The sequence below is a fragment of the Anser brachyrhynchus genome (genome assembly GCF_964034855.1).
Source record: "Anser brachyrhynchus genome assembly, chromosome: 5".
Taxonomy (NCBI): Eukaryota; Metazoa; Chordata; class Aves; order Anseriformes; family Anatidae; genus Anser; species Anser brachyrhynchus.
This window is the reverse complement of record NC_137699.1, coordinates 12,366,643-12,389,044: the sequence shown is the minus strand read 5'-3', so window position 1 is coordinate 12,389,044 and position 22,402 is coordinate 12,366,643. Positions and strand designations below refer to the sequence as shown.

The following is a 22,402-nucleotide window of genomic DNA, read 5'->3' as shown; positions in this document are numbered from 1 at the left end:
CAGTTTATCCTGAAGAGAATCAGGTGCTATACCAAATGCATTCTATTATCAGAAAGGTGTTTCAAAAAGAGAGTACTTTCATGCTGTAATAGGGTACAAGATTGAAAGAGTACAAAAGTAAATCAAAAGTCACTATGAAAATGGAATTTTCCACTTGATTTTTAGCTATTCAACGTGAGCATAATGCTTTTAGGAACAGCAGTACTTTCACAAGTGAACATTTATATCCTCTGTGAAAAGAAGTGTACTGCAAATTTATGCTTTCAAAATGTCATTTTTTCATGAAATTTTGTTTGAATGGTCTTCAAATACAAAATTCTACCACATATATATGAACACAAGTCCAAATCTGAAATTACAATAGAAGTAGTGCACTCAAGTTAATTTTTTAAAAATTATTTCTAAAAATTTGAATCCTAAAAAATGAAAATTCAAGCCACTCCTCACACAGTCAAAATTGAAAAAGGGAGAAGCTGTGCATGCAAGATCCGAATTTTCTAGCAAAAGTTCTAGAAGAATCTTTAGAAATTTGTGTGTTTATTACTTTTTTCCAGTTACCTCGTATTGCAGTTTGTTTCATTACTGATCTTTACTACATATTTAATTAATTGATCATTAACTTCATGTTGTTAATAAATATATAAATTACTTTCATCCCAATCTAATTAAAGCTACATAGACCAAGCAGCTTCTCCCAAACATAGCTGGCTAAGGACAATAAAAGTATTTCAATTTTTCCCCATCACACCTGGAAGACTACTTGACAAATTATGATTTTAATTAATACTTTCTTGTGGGGGATCTCCTCTGCTACAAAATCAGATAGAGTTATGGTCTCTGAATGTAATGGCAAATATTTGTACCTTGTAGTTGTTATGTACTGTTAGAAGGGCTGAGGAAGGCATTTCCCTTTTTTCCCTTTTCTTTCTTGCAAATTTGCAAGGTATAATCAAGTATAAAAACGTTATCAACAAAGACCACAGAATTAAAAAAAAAAAATTACTAACTGCTGTTGTCTAAATGTTACATCTAAATCTGATAAGGAAATACTGTCCTGGCAAAGGCAAGTTTCACTCAGTAGTCTTTGCAGAAGCCATAAAATAGAATTAAAGTGTCAAATGCAAGCAAACCTTACCAGAACTCCTCATTTTCTTTACTTAAGTGCAATCCTTTTTTTTTTTTTTTTTTACAAGTGCAAATCTTGACTGTTATTCTACAAGAGAAAAAATAAAAGTAAAATGAGTTAATGGCTGACCATCACTTTGTAAAAGTACAATAAAAGGAAAAATAGTGTATAAAATCCAAGAGAAAGGGAAAAAAAATCAAAACCCAAAGTGTACCATGCTTAACTAAAAAAAATAAAAATAAAAAATCCTTCAAGTGCAATTCTAAAATTGAGTAAACTTCTCAGCAACGAAGATTCCATGACTACACCACTTATTTTCTTACTAATTAATCAGATTTTAAAGCACTACCCAAATCTTACTGGAAAAGTATAAAACTGAGCTCCTCTTCAGGCCACTCACAAGCTTAACTTCACATCTGCGATTTTTTTTAATTTATTTTTATTCTCCCTTAAACGCTAGCACCTGACTTTTGGGCAGTGACAGAAGCACATTTTGAGAAGTACCCCTCAGCGCCCTTCTGGGGAACGGCTGACTGGGCTCTCTTACCACCGCCGGCGGGATGGCAGGGGACTCCCGCCCCATGTGGCAGCCACCCCGCTCCCGGGGCAGCCCGGTTTGTCCCCACCAAGACATGGGGACACGTCCGTAGAGGGGGAAGGGGGAAAAACTCCACGATCCCTCGCAGCCGGGGCCAGACGCGGCGCCGCGAAATGGCGGCGCACCAGCCCTCTCCCTTCCCGCGCCGCGCTGAGGCGAGGCGGCACGGACCGCGGCCGGGGCCTGCCCATCCCCTTGCGAAGCTCGAAGCAGGTGGAGCATCGAAGTGCTGCTGCCTTCCTCACGCTGAGGTGGCAGTACTAAAGGCAGTCGGATTTAGGGTGTTTTTTGCAAATGAAAACATGTTGTTTAGTTCATGAGTGATATCTGTCATTCCTTAACGCAGTCAGCACTTGACAATGTAAATGCCAACATGCACACATGACAGGGAAAAAGAGAGACATACGCACAACTGTACCAAGATCAGAAGATTACCAGGTGGATTTATCACCTTAAAATTAGATCAGTTCTGTCATAGTAATGGGGAATATTTTCTCAACGTTGCTTTTTTGACAGAAGAGAGCCCATTTTTGTCATGCTTGGAGAGCACAAGCAGGTTCAAGTGTGACTACACTCCTGTTATAAATCACACGCATGGCATATTTCACATTTTTCCTTCACACGGTAACTTTAAATGGATTTTAAAATAAGTTTCCAGGAGGCCCCTATGGGTCTGAGAGAATATTACCCAGGTTTGTAAAGCCTGAACAAAATCATTGCGAATTGAGTGTGGAGGATTAAGGTAAGGGTTGCTAAATTTCATCCCATCCCAATGGAATGTTTAAAAAGGCATAAAATGCCTTACTGGCCTTGAGTATATCTTCCTGTTCCCTCTACAAGAGGGGATAAACTTTATCTGGAACCACGCCGACAGCATGAATAACAGGTACAGGAGTAGGCCTGTTAGTACCTCAGCACTTCTGTTTCCAACCAATTAAAAAAAAAAAAGGCCACAAAACTGGGCTGCCAGCTTGGCTGGTGTTTAATACTGCTACTCTGCAAGAGGCATCAGGAATCTTTACTGATTTTTTTTTCTAAGCTTATTGTATGAAATTATTTATAAAAATTAAATTTGACTCATTGAAGATTACAGTGAAATGTCAAGAGGTCAAATGAGAGCAATAAGATGTTGATAAGATGGGAAAAGATGTTTTTGGAAGTTAGAAAAGTCATTTATGTTGCCTTTACCACAGAGTTTCTTTGAAATAAAATCGTTATACATGTTTAGGAGAGACTTTTTGTCACCGTCTTAGAGCTTGTTTAGAAATAAAGCCATTCCCGTCTCCTTACAAATGAATTTTCTAAGAACACTCTGCTGAGATTAAAAATAGCCCCACTGATACCTTTCAAGTGCCCCTCAACCACAGAACTCTATATTAGGGCAACAAAGGCTGACAGGGAGATATCCTTCACTTGTCTTTGAGCAGGGTCCATACAGCAGTCTGCATAAGTAATATATCTTAAAACAGGTTGAACTGGTGAAGGTTTAAAAGAAACAGATAAGAATAGCTTCATTCTTGAGGTCCTTATATGGAAAAAATAGTCTAGCATCTGCTTCTTGTGCTAGGCAGGAGCGTTGACAACAAGCAGCCATAAAAACACAGATAACTATCCAACTAGCTATGAACACATTTCACGTTTAATTCTGTATTGGGACAGCATTACAGAAGGTGAATGATACAAAAAAAAAAAGTGACTAATCCATATAAAATATCTGTTGATGGGAAAATTATGGAAATTTATATGCATAAATGTTGGAAAAAATAAGTGGTAAGTGTGCCTCCTTTTTTTCCTTCACCATGGAAAACCACCTGACCTTTATCTTATATTCATTATGGTGTATAAAACAAGTATTAGGAAAATCATACGTAGTTGTAACTGTTTTGCTTGGAAGTATAGACTGTGGGAGCCAAATACATTAGGTCAGGATGTAGATGAAAGTAATTTAACCTTTATGAAGGTTGCATTGGTATCTGTCATAATGACAGATAATAATTGCTCCAGTAAACCAGGTCTATTAAAGCATGATCACAAAAAAGATGAATTACTAATATAACTCTCAAATATGGCTTTGTTGTTTACCACTAGTTTTCATACATAAAAATAAGAAAAAATAAAAAAGTGAAGAATCCAGGATTTTCTTCTACTTTGGCTCATGTATACATTGCCTTAAAAAAAAAAAAAAGTAGATTTTGACCAGAGAAAAGTCTTCAAAAATTTCTACGTTCAGAATGCATGACACTTCTCTCCTCATCACTGAAAAAATGTTAACAACTTAGACAGTTTTTGAGGTTACAACTCTGTTTTAGACCAATTTATTTGTAATATCAGATGAAATGGTTGAACAGTTTCCAAGACGTATAAGGAAAAGCTGCTGCTGGGAGCCGTAGCTGATCAGCAGAAAATCTTTTCTGTTCCCTCAATAGCACTCTTTAGCACTCCACTGCAAACAGTTTCATTTTAATGCAAAAGGAGTAAGAGCAGACTGAGGCTGAGGGATGACAGATGATGAAAGGAGGGTGACAGAGAGCTTGGTAAGAACGGGAGAGAGGAAAAAGACTGAGTGGACGTTGGAAGAGGACAGAGAAAGATGAGCAAGAGAGCATAGGCCCGGACTGCTTGTGCAGAGGCTGGAACATGATTTACACACCATGATGGTCAGAGAGGTGAGAAGAACGGATGATAAAACACTAAACAGAGAGAGACATCTGATGAGAAACTGAGAATGAGTGGCTGAAGTGAGTCTAGGCCAAGAAATTAGGTGTGGGGAAATAGTGAGGAATCCAAGAAATTAGGTGTGGGGAAATAGTGAGGAATCCAAGAAGGGAAAGTGTAAGAAAAGCAGGGAAACTGTAAGAAAAGGGTAGGAGAGACCGCTCTGACACCCAGAATGCTGTGGATAAAGATAGGTGCTCACTGGCATTATTGAGGGAAAATGAAAAGGCAAAAAAGAGTGGAAGAAAAGGAACGGAAATACAGAACCAGAGTTTTCATCTACTTAAAGGAAGCAACTGTTTAGAGCTTTACTTGGTGTTTTTCCTGCCACCGTTTGTTCCTTTTTACGTACTGCTATTTTAGGAGAAGGGGATTTCTATTTCTATATAGGTTCCTAAACCACGTTTATCACTATAGTAACTTGTAAATAGAAGCAACACTACTTGCCCTTGGCTGTTGTATATGTGGTTCTTTCTTTGTAGGACTGCTGTTCTGGAAGAAAATTTGTCAGTGCTAGAACTGCTACTTCTCAGAAGTTTCAAAGCTTTGCACACATGCAACCAGAAAACTACCTTATTACAATTATTATAATTACAATTATACTAAGCACAACTAAACAAAAAATCAACTTACGATTATACTAAGCTTGGTGTAACCGTTGAGCTGTTTTTTATCATATCTGAGCAGAGAATCTGCCTGAAAGAGGTCCTCTCTTGTACTCACCTGCACTCAAACCTCATTCATCACCAGCGTAAAGCTTTCAAACCTTCGGATACAGTGCTGGAAAGAGCAATCGTATACTACTATTATTTAAAGCATCAGCATTTTTCTACTGTTTTATTTCTACTATTTTATTGAATATCAGCACTAGGAACAGTTTTAGGAACTCAAAGCTTTTGCTCACACTGAACATCCTATAAGAATGTTATAAGACAGCGCTGCACAAAAAGCCATTGCAGGTAACAGAGGAAAAATAACCCCACTCAGCTGTTCAGAAATGTCTTGTCCTTGTGAGAAGCAAGGCTGGCTAAAATTGTGAATTCTGGAAGAGTGAGATGCTTTTTGCCTTGTGAGATGCTGCATTGCCTTGTGTGGCCACTTTGCGTAAAGTGGCTGCTTCTTGCTTCTATTCCCACATCTTTAGGAGCTAGGAGATGTTTTTCACCAGAACTTTGCTTGTCTAAGAGCAGTGACTTGGAGTTCCTAAATACCACTGCTGCAGTGCAGAAGCCATTTTTCTCACAGAAGCAGGAACTCATTTCACAGGCAACTTCTTCTAACTTCAATCCATTTGGCAATCAAGGGGAAGTGGGATCTAAATATTGCTCTCTGTGAGAATTAGATATTAGATGATCTTTAAGGTCCCTTCCTACCCAAACCATTCTATGAAGCTGAGCTTCTATTTTCATTTAGTTCTGAATTCAATGGCAACAACAGTCTATGACACAGGGGCGAGTGGCTGGTTTGCTTCCATTCCTTATAAGCAATATTAGCAATTGCTTCCTTATTAGTGATACACTCAGTGGGAACCAAAAGCCCTTCTCTGGCATAAGTAGCATGGCTCTAGAAATATTTTTATATTTAGTATATTTATAACATAAAGGCTCCTAAGATAGCTTAGAATCATAGCCACATTTTCCCGTCCACTCTGATCACTAAGAATTTTAGTTGGAAACTAAATTCTTCATAATTTCCATCTACTAGCGATTTAGCTTTTGAGTGCCCAGAAGAACATTTTATATTTTATCCTACAAGCTCTTCTGTGGTGAAAGTGTCAAAGTAGGAGGGCCAGGTATATCTGAAGCTAGTAATCAGGGTGTAGGAAGTTTTTACAGTAGTTTTCTTGAAGCAATGAACCCCTTCCTCAACATTCAACTTCACGGTTTTTCCAGAGATATCTGTGATCATCACTTAGTAAATACCACCACTGTGACACTGACTGACAGTCACCTTAATCTTTTAAAATTTAGGTCTACTCATGTTAGAAATCAACACTGCATTTACAAATAAAAACAAAGGCACCTTTTTGGAACAACACAGTGAAGATCTGCAATCCCAAAGAAAGATAATTAGGAACTCCAGCTCCACTTAAGATCCACTCCAGAATAACTGCCAGGAAGACCAGTCACAAACATTAATATTTGCAGAGAACGGTTACTGGTCATTTTGAAAACTCAGGACAAGCAACTGCCTTAAGGTTTAAGGCAAGTTCATCAGTCTTTGTCACATAATTAATGTATTTGCTATTTATGTAAGAGCCTTGGAAATATCACAAGTGTTAAAATAAAAAGGTTGTCAGTTTAAAATATTGTAACGCTAAGTCACGGGCTCCTCCTAGTGGTAAAACTGGTAGGTTAAGACATTTTGTTCCATGAGTATTCCTGCACTATTTATTACTACCAATATTCAGTCTTCCATTTAATTTTGGAAGGCTTAGAAGCCTCTAAGTGCTTATGGCTACTAAGAAATTCTTACCTAAAGATCAAAATAAGTAGGACATGACAAAACACATGCAAATTGCTGTAATTATTATTTTCCTCCAAAGAAAAATTTACATACCTTTCAACATTTAGGAGTGATGAAGCTAAGGTGGAAAGGATAGAAGACTGCGTTTTGAAAGACTTACACTCTTAGGCCAGTTTTAAATGTGACCTCCAGAGCTGTATTAGATTTCCAGAGAACCGCAATGAGTATTTAGTAATCAAAACACTGTACGGCATGCCTTTATCTCAGATGAATGGGCTACATTCCCTCAGCAAAACACCTGCCAAGCACAATTACACATCATCAAGTACAAGAAAGATTTCATACATTTCAAGAATTTCTTCAGTTGCTCTCACCTGAAGGCCAAAACCCCCATGTCAGCCCATTTGCAGAGTTTGTTACTGATTCTTGCCTGTGAACAGCAACCTCTGCAACTGTTAAGCCGCAGCTTTCTGTAACAAAAATGCTATTGAAAGGGGCAGGAGGCAGTTTTTCTTATAAGGCCCTTCTAAGTCTTACTTGGGACCGAAGTTTTTCATCAGTCTATAATGCACGGCTCCAAAAGATTATACTTCATGATTTTCAGTCACACAAAAATACCTCCACACAAAGACAGCTCTTACAGGGGAAAAAGGGTGCTGCAGATAACAATTAAATGCACAGCATCAATTGTTACTTAAAACCTTATTCTTCTCTTTATAGTGGGTTTGAGTGTGTCAATAGGCCTGCTAACATAATATTTAAAATTTTTAAATTAATATTGTCTACCTAAATGGGAGCTAGCATTGCAGTTAGTGGAACGTTTATGCAGTCTAACATGATTTCAGTCTTAACTGAAGGATTTCAACTCGTAGTATAGTAAGATAAAGAACACAACATTTGCTAAAAATTCCAGTATTGCCATAAGAAAACTTAAAGTCTCAAAAGATCAAAGAAAACAAGCTAAATTCAAGGTTTGTTAATTTTAGTTTTGCTTTCTTACTAGGCAAGTATGAAAAATCATTTATACTTTGCTTCTATTTGCATGTCCACAAACAATATATCAATAATTCAGATGTGTATGTTATTCCTATGTTTTTCACTTTTTTAATACAAATTACATGGATGTTACGATAGAAGAAAACAATAACAACAAAAATACAAGTTTCAACTGCTGATGTGGAAAGAAATGTAATTTTCTGTACATGGTTTGCTCTTTTTCATTATTTCATGTATGTGTATGTTGTGTTTTGTATATAACTACATTAATTTCAGAGTAAGTTGCATGAATAGAAAAGCTAAAGCACAGGAGGATGAAAACAAGTTGCTGGTTGAATGACATTTTATTTTCACATTCAGACAGCTGTACAGTTTCTATAAATAGATGTGGTACTGTAATATTTACATCTTTTCCTCACCCATTACTAGTTTATTCCATTCAAAATGGTAGAGACCCTGACCAAGCCAAAACAGGGTTATTTCTGGGTTCATTTACTCAGAATTCTACGTCAAAACGTACAATACATCAGTATGCATCAGAGCATTTTTCCAGGTATTTTACATGTAACATTATTTTCTCCAGACAGTCTCTCCTCGCAGCATCCTAAGAGCTTTCCATACAAGTGCAGTACATTTCAAGAACAAAATCAGGATGCAAGAAACATTCATGTTCAGTCTGCTTTAAATAAGGAATGTGATGGATAATTTTAACTGAAGGAGTTTCATTACGCATTAACCCAGTATTTGCGAGATTCCTTGATATACAAGTACAGATTGAAAAAAAAGCAATAGCTTAAAAATTTTGGAGACCGGATAATCCTTTGAGCTTCTGAGTATGTTCTGTACATTGCTATAGAAATATCTTATATAGGATATAGTTACGAACCCAGAATTACATTGGTTTGACATGTGCTTCTGCCAATAATGTTTTCATATTTTACATTTCCATTTTCTGCCCCCTGCAATTAACTGCTTTTAGTAGTGCGATATGTATCTATTAACTATACTGCTGAGATGTCTACAAGTATTACCTAAACTCCCATCTGAAAATCCACATAATTCATGGGGTGTCAGGGTTTTTCACAATATACTACCTTCAGAGTTTTTCTTTCTCTCTCTTTCTCTTTCCTTTTCCCACTTGAGAAGCAGTCATCTCCACATACGGAGCAATTTAATAGCCAAACTTCAATTGTCACGTGACATTTTAAGACTATAGTAACTAAATTGTTCATCTCTACCAAAAGGGTTTGAAGAACTATGTGAAAAGAACTCCATGTTGGTGGGTACAAATGAACAACACAGAAGGAAAACAATAAAAACGTTACATTTAAACAACATGCAGGACCAGACTGCTTCCACTGTGCACATGAGAGAATTTGAAAGCAGAAGCCTGCAGTTGTAAAGTGATAAATTTGGAACAAGTACCACTAGAAACAAAAAAACACAACTGAACTCAGGCTATGTTAGCCACCTTAAGAAAAGGGGAATTCCAAGGAATGGCCAGAGTAGGTCACTCACAGCTGGATGCTGATGCTCAAAATTGTCTGATGAACAGCTCATATAAAAACTCTGTTAAGGATGAATTAAGGAGGAGACTGAGCAATGAAGTCTTAGATTTTTCTATGGGGAAAGACTTGCAGGGTCATACATAAATAATCAAGTTCTCATAGAAGACAGCAAAGTGAGATCCAGTAACTGCAGTAAAAATGAGAATACTGCAGCACGTCAGTGTGCCGAAGGGTAGGTACTTCCCAATATCATGATCAACTGGAAACTGGCCGAGGTGGTTTGCTTTTGTTTTCTGCCTCTTTCCCACGAATGGCAGCCACGTAAGAGAAGAGACACAGCACGGAGTAACAGATCTCATGAGCCTACGAGAAGTTAGAAATGGAGATAACAAAATTCAGATGATTTAGCATTTTATAAAATCCACTGCACATTTTGTATTCTGTTGTATGCCTTCATGGGACAAATACTCTTGCTACAAACAAAATTTGGAATAAGTGTCTCATGCTACTTTCTAACTGAAATAGAGAAGACAAGCCTTATAACAAACAAAACACCTTGGGGATAAAAGTGTTAGTTGCTTGATAGTATGACTACTCATAATTTTTAAGACTAGTACACTAAGTAAGAAAGTTGGCCAGTGCTTTAGCAAAAACATTCTACATATTTGCTTTTGGCCTGTTGCATGAAGTTAAAAGCATTTTTCTAGGAGGGGTTGAAAAAACTAACGAAAAAAACCTGTAAAACTGAACATCCAATACTATACCTTGACTCAATGAGATGGTAGGATTCCTCCTTATTCACAATGGTAATCTTTTTATGCTCAAAGGTACAAGGACTGGTAATCCCTGTTATCCGTTAATCAAACCTAGTGAATCCATGGCTAACAAAAGTTGGGATTTTTTTTTTAATTTAAATATATATATATATATATATTAAAAAACAACACCCAACATTGCATGTTTCATACAAAAAATATCAAACGTTTTTGTCACTGTCTTAGAGCAGAGGCTTTCACATACCATTAGTAAGATTTACAAATAATGCTTTTAAATGATGACGTCTACTATTACTTAACAGAAAATCCTTGTCTAGCATGCAACTGGCAGCACAATTCAGTGAACGTAAGACAAACTCAGTCTATAACCAAGTTTTAATACTGACTATCCTGGTGATCTGAAAAGTTCTTGTCCTGTATACTGAGGCTTACATTTACCATCTTTGTAAAGGTAACGTGTATGACAGCATGCTTTGTTGTATTATAGGACAAGCTAAAATGCTTCTGTAAATTATCATCGTTTTCATTGAACTGGCTTGTTAAAAAATACAGCTATCTGCTTCTTAAATTACATATATTCTAGGAACATTGTTTATAACACATTTCTTCCTTCTTCAAGTATCTTGCTTTTTTTCCCCCTTGAAGGACTGTCAGCTTCCATGCAATTACCAAATGTATACACCACACTACAGAGAAAATAACTGAAGAAATTTCAGTTATGATGATAATCATTGGTGTCTGTTTCCTCCTCCTAAGTACATATAAGCCTGATTATTATCTCTTGTCTCACTGCTTACTTTCATGAAGAGAATGGAATTTTTCATAAATTCAGATAGCAACCATTTTACGCCCAGGAATTAGTTTCCTTTTCCATCTGCTCTGTGGATTATGGATTGTGTTCTGCACTGTCTTCAGTTTAACAGTTTCAATAGCATATTGTGCTGAAGTTAAAGATGCAAGCTAGCTGGTTTGGCTTGATCTATTTATTGAAAGAGACCACACTTTCTACATTACCTGCGAGATTCTCTGGTGTCATAGGAAAAAGAATCAACAAGTTCACAAGGATTTTAATTAAGGGAAGGCAACATAAGAGAAGCTTGTGCTTCACTGCAGTGTTAGCATTGCAAATCCTGCAATCTCAATGCAATTCTTTTCTCCATGTGACAATATAAAGATATATCCTCTAAAGAACTACCAGAAGGCATCACAGTTGACTCACCATTGGCGTCTTGTACTTGTGGCTCACCACTTCTTTAGTTTCAGGAACTAAAACCGGACGGGCAAGAGACAAAACAAAAAGTTCAAAAAACGAGAGGAAAAAGGGAAAGAAATAGCACAATGTTCCCATAGGAAAGGGAAGGGATGCACACAGACAGCAGGTGCAGGAACAGGGCATCTCACTATCCCTCACTTCTAGATACTTTTTCTTTCCTCTTTGCTTACATTACACATCCTTGGCGATACTGGTAATGTCATAATGAATTACTCAGGTTGGCAAAATATTTCATTGTCTCTGTTTGGAAAATCACAATAGATATTTGATGGTTCTTAAAGACTCTGGCTTTTCTAATAATACTTATTCCTGCTAGCCAGCAACATTAATGGCAAAATATGATTAATGCCTACTGCAATGGAACAAACCAACAATTCCATAGGAGTTTGTCAGTACTTGATTCACAAAGATTTTACCCTTTAGATGTTTGAAACCTTCCCTGCTGAATAACAAATCTCAAAAGAGCTGTTTGACACTCTGGTAGTAACCTAGTGAAATCCAGAAGAAAAAAAAAAAAAAGGAAATTAGGGAGTTGTTTTTTTTTTTTTTCTAAACTGGAAGACTGTTTCCCATCTGTATTTCACAAGAGTTTCTCAATATTGACTTTTTCCTGTTTAGGACGTGTGTGTTTGTTCATTTTAACTTGACATACTGAAAATGTTCTTTGCTTTTGAACAAATTGCCTTAAAATAAAACATGGATTTCAGTTACAGATCCTCGTAAAATACCAGGCTCGACTTGTTTTCCAGATTTTATACAAGAAGAGGATTAGGGCACTGATGAAAAATCTATTATCCAGAAAATTTAATGTTGCTCCCTTGCACTGCCTCAAACTAACAGTAAGAAAGAACATAATATAGCTAAAGAACATAATATAGCTAAAGAAAAATTTGTGTTTTGCTCTAACTGTGAAATGCATAAAAAAGTGAGCTGTAACCATCCCATCAGTGTGCACTGCATGCGAACTGCGCCTTTAACCTCACACTTGGTCTACAAATATTGTTGTGAACAGATACCATGGGAAATCACCAGGAGAGAACAAAGACCACATTTAAGAACATACAAATGGCAAATTTTAAATGTTAAGATCAGCATAATAACAAGACCAACTTTGAATACTTCCCTTCCAGAATAGCTGAAATTTGCCATGGGATTTCTGTATCACAACAAAAAAAAATTTAGAAGCAGTACTATAGAAATTATGCAAAACCAAATCATACCAGGTTCATAGAGGAAGGGTAAATGATTTATTACACACTGTACTAATAACAAGAAAAGAAACAGAGGCAGATGAGTTCAGTATGAGTAACTAAGAAAAATCCACAACAAAGCCTATCCATACAGATGTCATCTTTTTAACTATATGACACAGCTAAATGTTGGAAACGGAGACAGATCACGCTCTAGGGGGCCAAAAGTAGGCAGTGCAGACTGGGTTTGGGAAGGTACTCAAAGTACAAACCAGTGCCTACCAATTCTAGTATGTCATGGTATTGTCATTCCTGAAAAAAAATCTGGTGAAAAATATAGAGTATGATTTTAAGTAGTAATATAATATTTGTTTGATTTTTCAGTTCTGTTTCCTTGGAAAGATGGCCTGTTACATTAATGACTGAAAACAGGGGAAGTGCACACCCAGGCTGCACTGCCCCAGTGATACCAGTAACTAGAGTTGGGAAGATAAGGAGGTGCACATCCAAGCTACCTTACCCGTTGGCACCAGATGTTCCAAATTAACTCCATGTCACCAGGGGGTAAAGGTGGGAGTGAGGCTGGTGCACAGCCAAATAGGGTAGGATTTTTACAGCTGTGTAAGTCTCACTGCCCACTGAATAACATATAACTGTTCATATACTCTTCAAAAAGCAGGAAGGGAAAGCTGTAAGGACCTTGGGCCACAAGGGAAGGAGAGAAGGGAAACTGTAAAGTCTCGTATCATAACTGAGAGTAGGAAGAGAGGGCACAGGAGAGCACCTAGGCAAGGTACCATCTTTCTCACTTTGCAGTCAGTAAATTGCCTTTTCTTTAAGTACAGTACTCCTTCACAGTCCTTTCAGTGTGGAAAATTCTCCTGAAAGGACTGGGTTAGGAAGAATAAAAAAGTGGGCTTGGATTTACACCCACAGAAGTCAAAGCACTACCCCTGCAGAATACAGAAGGGGAAAAAAAAAAAAAAGCAACCCCACCCAAAACTCAAATTAAGAGATTAGCAGAAGTACTTTTCTTGTAACATTAAAACTTATTCCTAATGCTGTTAAACTAAGTGGATGAAGGGAGTACGTTATTAAGCACCATCCTGCAGCCTTTGGTCCTGTGAATGAAAATATGGCACTACCATAGAATGAGTTCAGGGGACATCACTTTACCTGCTGGAGAATGAAGGTTTTCATAGTAGCCGCGGTGAAGGGGCCACAAGAAAGTAAAGCACAAGTACACAGCAGTAACTCAAATTCCAGAGGGAAGAACCTCACATTTCCTCACCTACTTTAAATCTCCATTTCCTGTTGTGGGCAACAATTCCTGAACTTCTCTTTGCACCCTGCTCTGAAATCACAATTCCAATTTTCATGCTGCCATATAAGTCCAGCATTACACAGACTGACCTTTAATTTCCTGACGTGTCATAACTACAGTTGGAGCACTTACGCTTCACAGAACAAAATAAAATCCTGCACTGAAGTATTTCCCATCAGACTGGAGTACATGTTTGGCACACTCCACCTTTCTAAGAGAAGGCACTACTTCAGTATATTCTCTCTATAGTGAAATCGCATTGCAAGGTTCACAATGTTTAAACACAGCTTTATAACTTCATTTTTAAGAAGGCCATGCAACCTTTTAGTGAACACTATCGATTCACTTTTAAATTAAAATGTTGATTTCTTTTGAACAGGACAGACAGACACGTCTTCTCATCTTTTAACAATCAAAAGAGCAGCCCTCAGATAATCGCTCAGTTCTGCACTACAGGAGAGCTTAGCTTTTCTGCAACATCTGTCTTCCTTTCTTCTGTTTATTAGCTGGATGGGCAAATTGTAAATCTCATTTAGTATCTTTAAAATGGTTCTTGTCTGTGACCTCTATTCTGGGAGTAGGGTATTTTTATTTTATAAGTTATTTTTCAGCTTTTGCTTGTAGCATCCACCTCCCAATTTTCTTTCTCTTACTTCTGAAAAATACCCTTCCATAAGTTCCTTATCATATATCTAGATTTTACAGTAGCTCCTTAATTTTTCTGTAAAACAACGTTTTTTTTTTCCTTATGGTTATTATTTAGGGGCTAGAAGTTGTATCACAGAGTCATCAACAGAAGTTGATTGGGAATACCTAAAACAAACACTGTCTTTCTTCTTGTGCAATTTAAATAAATTTTAAAGAACACTTAGAGTTAAGATAGAACTTCGGGTCTCCAAAAATGACCCGAGATTCATTTCTGATCCAATCTCTTTTCTTGGAAAAGCTGAAGCCATGGTTTGAGCTAATTTTATGGCTTCTGAACTCTCGTAATTGTAAAATCCATCAATAAAGTTTTACCACCTTAAGCAGCTTCTATCAAAAGTAAAATCAATCATGTCCATTAGGGTAAAAACATGATACTAAAGGAACATGCAACCATATAATGCAGACATCATCATTTAAACTATCAGAAAATTTTCTAGTGCTTAAATTCATTAATCTGATCATTTGAACCATGCACATTTTCAGACAAGGGGAAAAACTGTTCACAGTTTGAAATCCCAAAATTCTGGGAGATTAGATTCATTTATGGCAAAAAACAAGCAAACATTAATTGTCAGAAAGGTTTTATAATTTGAATACCTTATAATTTTGTATCACCAAAAGGAGACAACACATTATTCAGGATGAAGACATTAATTCCAGCACTCTCACACTAAATTTCTTTTACATCGTAAGAGAGAATCCATCAGTAAGAACCTTCTATTCACAGCACCAAAGAACAATCAGTCTTGGTAAACAGAGCTCCAAATACAGATTTTGATTAACAGCCAAAGTATGCAAAACTGTAAATTGTATCGCAGATAGGTGGAAGAATAAATCAATAAAGGTCTGGGGAGTATTTCAAGAGAAGCGTATGTATGGATAATTATTATGGAGAGCTGCATCTAAAGTCACTCTTTCTTTTTTTCGGACCACTATTTAAGTATAGACTGACTGACACTAACACTGAATAGAAACCCAGAACTTTCCCCAAACTAGACTGTAGGCAGATTATAGATAATGGCAATAACTCGCCTAAATGACACAAATTCTCTACTATCCTTAATCTTTACCACTCTTTGCTAGTTATGCTCTGAAACAAAAGCCACACACAGTCTAATGTGCAACCTTACAAAAGATGATCTAAACCAAAAATTAAACTCCACACAAAGTGAAGGAGAAACTTTTAGCAATGCTTTTTTTGTAATGAAAGCACAGTATTGAGAAAGATCAACTGCAAGTCTTGCTTAAAAAAGACGATTTCCCAGAATCAGAAAAAGGAACATACCAAAGAAAAATCTTATACAGATCAAAGATTAACTGCTGTTTTGTTTGCTTCACAAAACTCAGAACATCTTCTTTGTCTATTAACAAAGAATACCTAGGCCACAAATCTTAATATGATGAAAATCAACACACAAATTTTTACATTGTCACTCATCTCCCTGTTAGGCAACTTCTAAGTGCAATCTACATTCTTCTTCTATTTCTGAAACTGCAGTGTAACTCTGAATCTGAAGATTGGAAATTTGAGTTACTGCCATGTGAGTACAGACCTAATATCAAAATAATGTAATTACCAAATTCCTCCAGGACAAAGACTCCTCGCACAGTATTGCACTTTTTAATGTGATTCAGCTCTATGAAAACCTACAAAAACAGGAGAAAAATAACACAAAATTAGTAAGTTTTTAAAAAATAAAAACAATAAAACCCAAAATTAAACAAAAACATCACCATAGCAGATACAACCTGAAGTGTTGTAGCATACACTACCAGTTCATTTACAGTTTAATATATAAATAAAGGGTGAAATAAATATTCAAAAGACAAACTTGCCACAATGCTAGAAATCAACAAATAACTTAAAAGTGCTAAGAAGCGAAGACAGCAGAAGATGAAGTACCTTCCGCTCCTTGCAGGAGGAGAAAGCATGGAAGAGAAACGAAGGAGTTAGTAACTCTGACATATCCAACAATGCTACCCCTTCAGGCACTCAAATGAGTTATTGCAAAAAAAAGAATACCAACACACCTGAAATACAACAGAAGAGGGGGACGAGAAAAAAGCCAGCTCCCAAATTTGACATCATTTGTAGCCTCTGATCCATCCCAGTTTCTGCCCCTCCATGCATCCTCCTCCGGCACAGAGGGCAGGTTATAGACACTACACCTCCCACCCTGACACTGGCCCTCCTGACCTATCCAGTAATCAAATTTAATCCAATGAGAAATTACTAATCTCCCTCCTCCCTGACAGCCTTGCACCATTTAAGATTTTACTGCTGTTTATGATATTTAACCTGCTTACTTGCTCTTGAAACTGTCTCCTTTAAAAGTCAGCATCAGTGTTCTGCTTTAAGCAGCATGGGAGCATTTGGGCCCTTCTCTATCATACGCTCACTTCACAAATGGCCACTGTCAGCTGGGCAGTCACTTAGAAAACAAACCTGCTTTTAACTCTTTTTTTTTTTTTTTACAAACATGAACCCCAAAAGACAAAAAAAAAAAAAAGGAACTACAAAACTAAGTTTTCCAGCTTAGAACCTAAACAAGATTGCATGAATAAACAAGTTCTGAGCATATTAAGTTTGTTCAATATCCAATATGTTTCACAATATAAAACAGTCCCTTCTCGTATGCACAGTTCCAAAAGGATCAGCAAATACACAGACAAAAGAAACTATAGAAAGTGCCATAAAGAATCAAATCCACACATCAGATTCTAATACATTTGCTTTTTCAAGGCAACAGAAACACCAAGACTAACATTGCACTAACACTCAGAGTGAGTCTATTTCCAGTACCTTAAAGACGCACTTACGGGACTATATTACAATAGCCTGGACTGACACTTTCAGTTCCTACATGCTTATGAAGCCATAACTTTAGGACCTCATTAAAAAAGTTACTAGATACACTACGTTGTCTTGGGAAAAAAGGAAAGGAAATCGCTGCAACACTTCTGAATCCAAAAGTAACAAAACACATGTAGCCCTAGATGATATACTACCCAGGAAAAGCAAAGGAAGTCAACACCAGAAAGCTCACCAGAAACCTTTTTTTTCTTTAAGGAACAGGCTTATTTGTATCAATAGAAGTCAGTAAACGTGATCATCACCATATATTTGAGACAAGTCAGGTTGATTTTCAAGTTATTTTTACTACCAGAGAACTAACAAATAGTCCAAGGATGTTTTTTGATCAGTATCAAAAACTAAACTTCTGATGTACCTAAACAGAAAATCTGAAGCTTGCCTTCTATTTATATTGACACACTCAAGGAAAGGAGAACTAATCCTATTTTTTTTTCCTTTTGTCAGTTTTCACCCTTGTCTTTATCAGTTCAGTCGGTCAAAAACATTTTTTGAGGGATGGCAATAAAGAAAACCAGACATAACAAAACACGTTCTTTATTGTACTTGGTTTACTCTTTCTGTAATATTTTCTGTGAAGATGCTTTTGCTAGTAATCAAAATTCAAAAATTAAATAGAAAGGCTCAGGTGAAACACTGGCTGTTTTGTTTGGTAACAGTAAAGTTGGATGAAAGACTTGACTGCCCCAGATTGTCATAATGTGAGCATAACATTAGGGAGTGCGGCATAAGGAGTTATGGGCCATATCAGAATTTATTTGTCAAAATTATATTAAGTTACCAATTTTCAGAAGACATATCAGTTGATAGGCAATTTGTCACTACTTTAAGGGACAGAGATGCTCTTCTCTCAGTCAGAAAACAAAAAAGCGTGTAAATGAAATAAGAGTTACTCACCCTGGGGAAAATGGTTCTTCAAGACAGAGCATTCAGTGTGGATCCTACTGTAAGCGGGCATATGCCTGCTACATATTAAACTTCCATTTATTTTTGACACAGACAAATTCTTAACTGGGACAGTTACCCAATATTATAATTTGTAGATTTAAACTTGGAATTTTGTGAATAGCCTGCCAATGTCACAGGTACACCTGATTCCTCCTTATTACAGAAGGACTTCCTCTGACTTGCTAGGCACAGATAGACTTCAACATTTTTTTCTTCTTAAACTTATGTGCACTGGCAGTATGGTGAGACAATTTGTGAATGCTAAAGACAGCTATCATGCGTCAGTAATAGGTTGGCCCACCATGCATCTAAGACATTTCCAGAGGAATTCATATGAAGCAGTGCTAATGTACACAAGCTACAGATCAAGAGACTTAAAAAAAGTTTCATGAAATCCAGCACCATTCTAACACTGAAACTAATTGTATTATTTCTATGACTTCCAACCAAGCGGAGCAACAGAAAACCCTTCTTTTTCCAAGCTGTCTTGCCAAAAAAGAGTACTTGGAAAGAAGGCTAAAAACAGGGCCTGGATATGGAGTAAAGAAAGGAAGACAGAGTTGTGTCTGATGAGGTCCTGTAGCCATTGGTTGGTCAGTTTCAACAGTTTTCAACAAAGAGAAATAGCTATAGGTTCCTGGTTTTAATCATATATGTCCATACTCTGAAACTAACTGCCTTAGGGAGCAATCCATTTCATTTATATGAAAAATGAAAAGGACAGTTTATCTAAAACAGCAGACTTTTTATTAAACCAATCTGATTGATGAGTATTAGAATAAGAATGCAAGCATCCTTTAGCTCCAAAGATGATGGAATTGAAAAGGATATTTCTGTATGGTGCAACTAGTAAGAGTACTTTACATAAATGCTACAGTTGTGTATTCTTTACAGACCCTCAACTGGCAGACTTTTGATGTCTACCTGTTTTGATGTCTACACTCCATTTTGATACGGAGGAAAACCAGGATGCATCTTACATACTCAATGCCCTTGCCAGTTGACAATATAAATCTAATAGACTCAGGAGTTCAACATATTCAATATCCATCCTAAATAATGGGAACTCATCTGGCTGCAGCCTCATTGGAAAGTGAAGGAAGAGACGGCATAATTTTACAGGTGGGGAAGACAGCTGGCATATTTCATGGGTCTCATCTGTCCATTTGCACAGACCATCCTTCAGAAAAGATGTACTAATTTTCATCACTGACAGCAAATTAGAACAACATTCACTATCAGAAAGGACATGATAAAGCTAATACTCTAGGAGTGCTGCTGGTAACACAGGACTCATTGACTGTAATGCTAAATTCAACCATTAATGGTCCCTTCAGTCCCATAGTAAGAATCAGCACTAGGTTTCCCTAAGGTTTCATTCCAATCTTTCAGTTAAAAAAAAAAAAAAAAAGAAGTCATAGAGGTAGACTGTTTCATCACAGAGCAGGTTTGAAATACTACAACAGTAGGTCAGCTGTAGTCCAAGTTCTACCCTGGTAATAAGAAGAAAATTTAAGGAGGTTCACAACACTCCAGTCCTTATACTGGCATATATGAACATGATGATGCCGTGATCTTGAGAGAAGTATTAAATAAAGATTCTGAGATGCACGTGCACTTCCAGTGGGATCTACACTGATGTTTACTCAAAGAAGAACAAAGCTTGTGTGGAGAGAAAAGTCTAGTCAAGAGGAAAGGAAAGGAAAAAACACTCCACAGAGGACTGACAGAAGCTTTTGTTACTTACACACACACACGCACTCTTTTTCTCCTAAAAGAGGATTCTATTGTCTAGCACAGCATGCATTTAATATCATATGCAAAACAAAAAAACACAAAGCAAAATAAAAAACAAGGATCAAAGGAAGCAACAGAAACAACATCCACAAAAATGAAGAAATGGCAATTCTAGTTGTGTTTCCTCTATGCCTACAAAATCTGCTCTTTGGAGGGAAAAAAGAACCAATAATTCATTCTTATTTTTGTGAATTACAGCAACAGCCACTTTCTCATTCTATTTTCATACTAAATTCTACAGATTCCTCATTTTTTAAAACGAGACAGACTACATATAACATAGGTCACCTTTTCCATCTGCAATATTCAAACACTATCTCTAAGGCTGACAGTTTATGCCACCAGGATATGTTCACGATGTGATGCATTATGGCAGTTTAGATTACCAGTGATCAATTTTTCTCTCCCTTGATATCCCACTACCATTTGCTTTGTGCTTACACAATTCTGACCACCAGAAACAGGAACCTGAAACCTGTATCAATTTTTTTTTTCCCAGTTCATTACAGTTCTCCTGGGGATCTCATTTCAGTGTGTTTTTATATATATGTAAAAATGTGCATGTGTGCTTTTGTGTAAATATACACGTGCACTTTTTACTCCCATCAACTCCCATCACACTATCCCTTGTTCTTGCTGATACCCTGGCAAGAGGAAACACAGATGCAGGTGTGCTGCAAAAAGCTTCATGCTCACATAGTCATCTTATCTATTTCCCTCATACCTGACTGTGCATAAATTTCAGGTTAATTCCTTCCAGTGTGACCTGCAGAAGACCTCCTTCACCAGTTTTCATATCCTGCACAGGAAACTCACCACCCAACTCAGGGCCTGTGATATGTTAAGAAAGAAAAAGAAACAAACAAACACACACACACACACAACAGAGAGAGGGTGGGATGGGAAAAGGGGAAGAAAAGAAGAAACAGAAAGCAGTCAGCCAAGTCATGATATATTCAAATATTTTCAAGTTCTGATTTTACTGGTAGTTACTCCACTTTAAATACGACACTATACAGGTGTTTTGCTTTTGCTTGGATCTAGAGTGAGATACATGGGGGCAAGCTAATGATAACATTATGTGCTGTGTACATACAGTTGGATGTACAAAGCTATTCTCAAATTTCCAACTAAAGGCCCTTATGTTTAAAGAAATTAATAACAAAGCCTGGATGACTGCAGATTAAACAACAAATATTCCCAACAAGTAAGATCTTGTACCTGGTTTAATGCTTTGCTGTCTTGCTGCTGCTCGCTCCATGCTGTCTTTTACACAGTAGTATAATTCCCGACACTAACATATAAAAAGAGTAAAACAATGTTATTTTCCCACATTACAAAGGAAGCAAATAGCAAGATTCTACAAAAAGAACAAGCCTCATGTGGTGCACAACAGCAAAACCCTGTAAAAATTCAACCACAGCTAATTACTATATTGCATTTATATTTTTTTCTTAAGTTGACAGGGAAACTACTTCACAGCTAAATTGCCCAAGCTATAGTGAATAGTTCATGCCATGGCACATGCTCATGAAAAATATAACCAAGTTGACTCATTTTCCTAGTGCAGAAAAAGCTTAAAAACAGTATCACAATCCCTCCCCTTTCTCTTCACATTCAGAAATCAATGTTACTGGTAATGCTCATATGAATTATCTATTCATTATTTATGTCAATTTCCTTAAGCCACATTCTTCTATTTATCTACTTCCAACTCCCCTCTCTAATATCAAATGATAGTCAAGCCATAATCTCAGAGTAAAATTTAGGATAAATTTCTATCCAAGGCCCCAAATACATACAGTTAGCTTTCTGAGTAACTTCTGTAGTGTACCGATTTTGTCATTCTCTTTGTATTTACGCCTGCATTATGATTACCTGGTCCATGTAAAATTATTTTTTTGAAGCAGAAATCTAATTCCTTTGCCTCAAAAATAATATCTTTTCAATATATCACTTGCAGTTGCAAATCTTTACCTCTTGCTTGCTGGTTATTGTTCAGGCGTTACTGGAGTTTAAGAGTTGCTTGATTTTTTGTAATAGGTTTAAAGCAATTTCTTTATATTTGCAAATAATTATAAGGCGAAGAAAATGGCCCTCAAATT

The 22,402-nt window shown here is 36.8% G+C and overlaps 1 protein-coding gene and 1 long non-coding RNA gene across 32 annotated transcripts in view; one reads left to right on the top strand and one right to left on the bottom strand.

Moving 5' to 3' along the window:
* The first annotated feature begins 1,149 nt into the window (after positions 1–1,149).
* On the top strand, positions 1,150–8,782 carry LOC308195352. The gene is made up of 2 exons (XR_013951430.1): positions 1,150–4,485; positions 4,520–8,782. It is a non-coding gene; the product is annotated as an uncharacterized lncRNA (long non-coding RNA).
* The window catches only part of MADD (MAP kinase activating death domain), a 67,912-nt gene continuing 53,736 nt past the window's right edge, over positions 8,227–22,402 (bottom strand). For 21 of the 31 annotated variants that reach the window (XM_080592519.1, XM_080592509.1, XM_080592494.1 and 18 more), the window contains 5 exons: positions 21,519–21,591; positions 21,022–21,128; positions 16,258–16,327; positions 11,405–11,451; positions 8,227–9,772 (listed from right to left, as the gene is read on the bottom strand). In XM_080592519.1, the coding sequence (XP_080448645.1) occupies positions 9,665–9,772; positions 11,405–11,451; positions 16,258–16,327; positions 21,022–21,128; positions 21,519–21,591 (405 nt within the window). In that variant the 3' untranslated portion in view covers positions 8,227–9,664. The remainder of the gene's footprint in view (positions 9,773–11,404; positions 11,452–16,257; positions 16,328–21,021; positions 21,129–21,518; positions 21,592–22,402) is intronic. The other 10 variants (XM_080592501.1, XM_080592502.1, XM_080592503.1 and 7 more) reach the window with 1 other exon arrangement.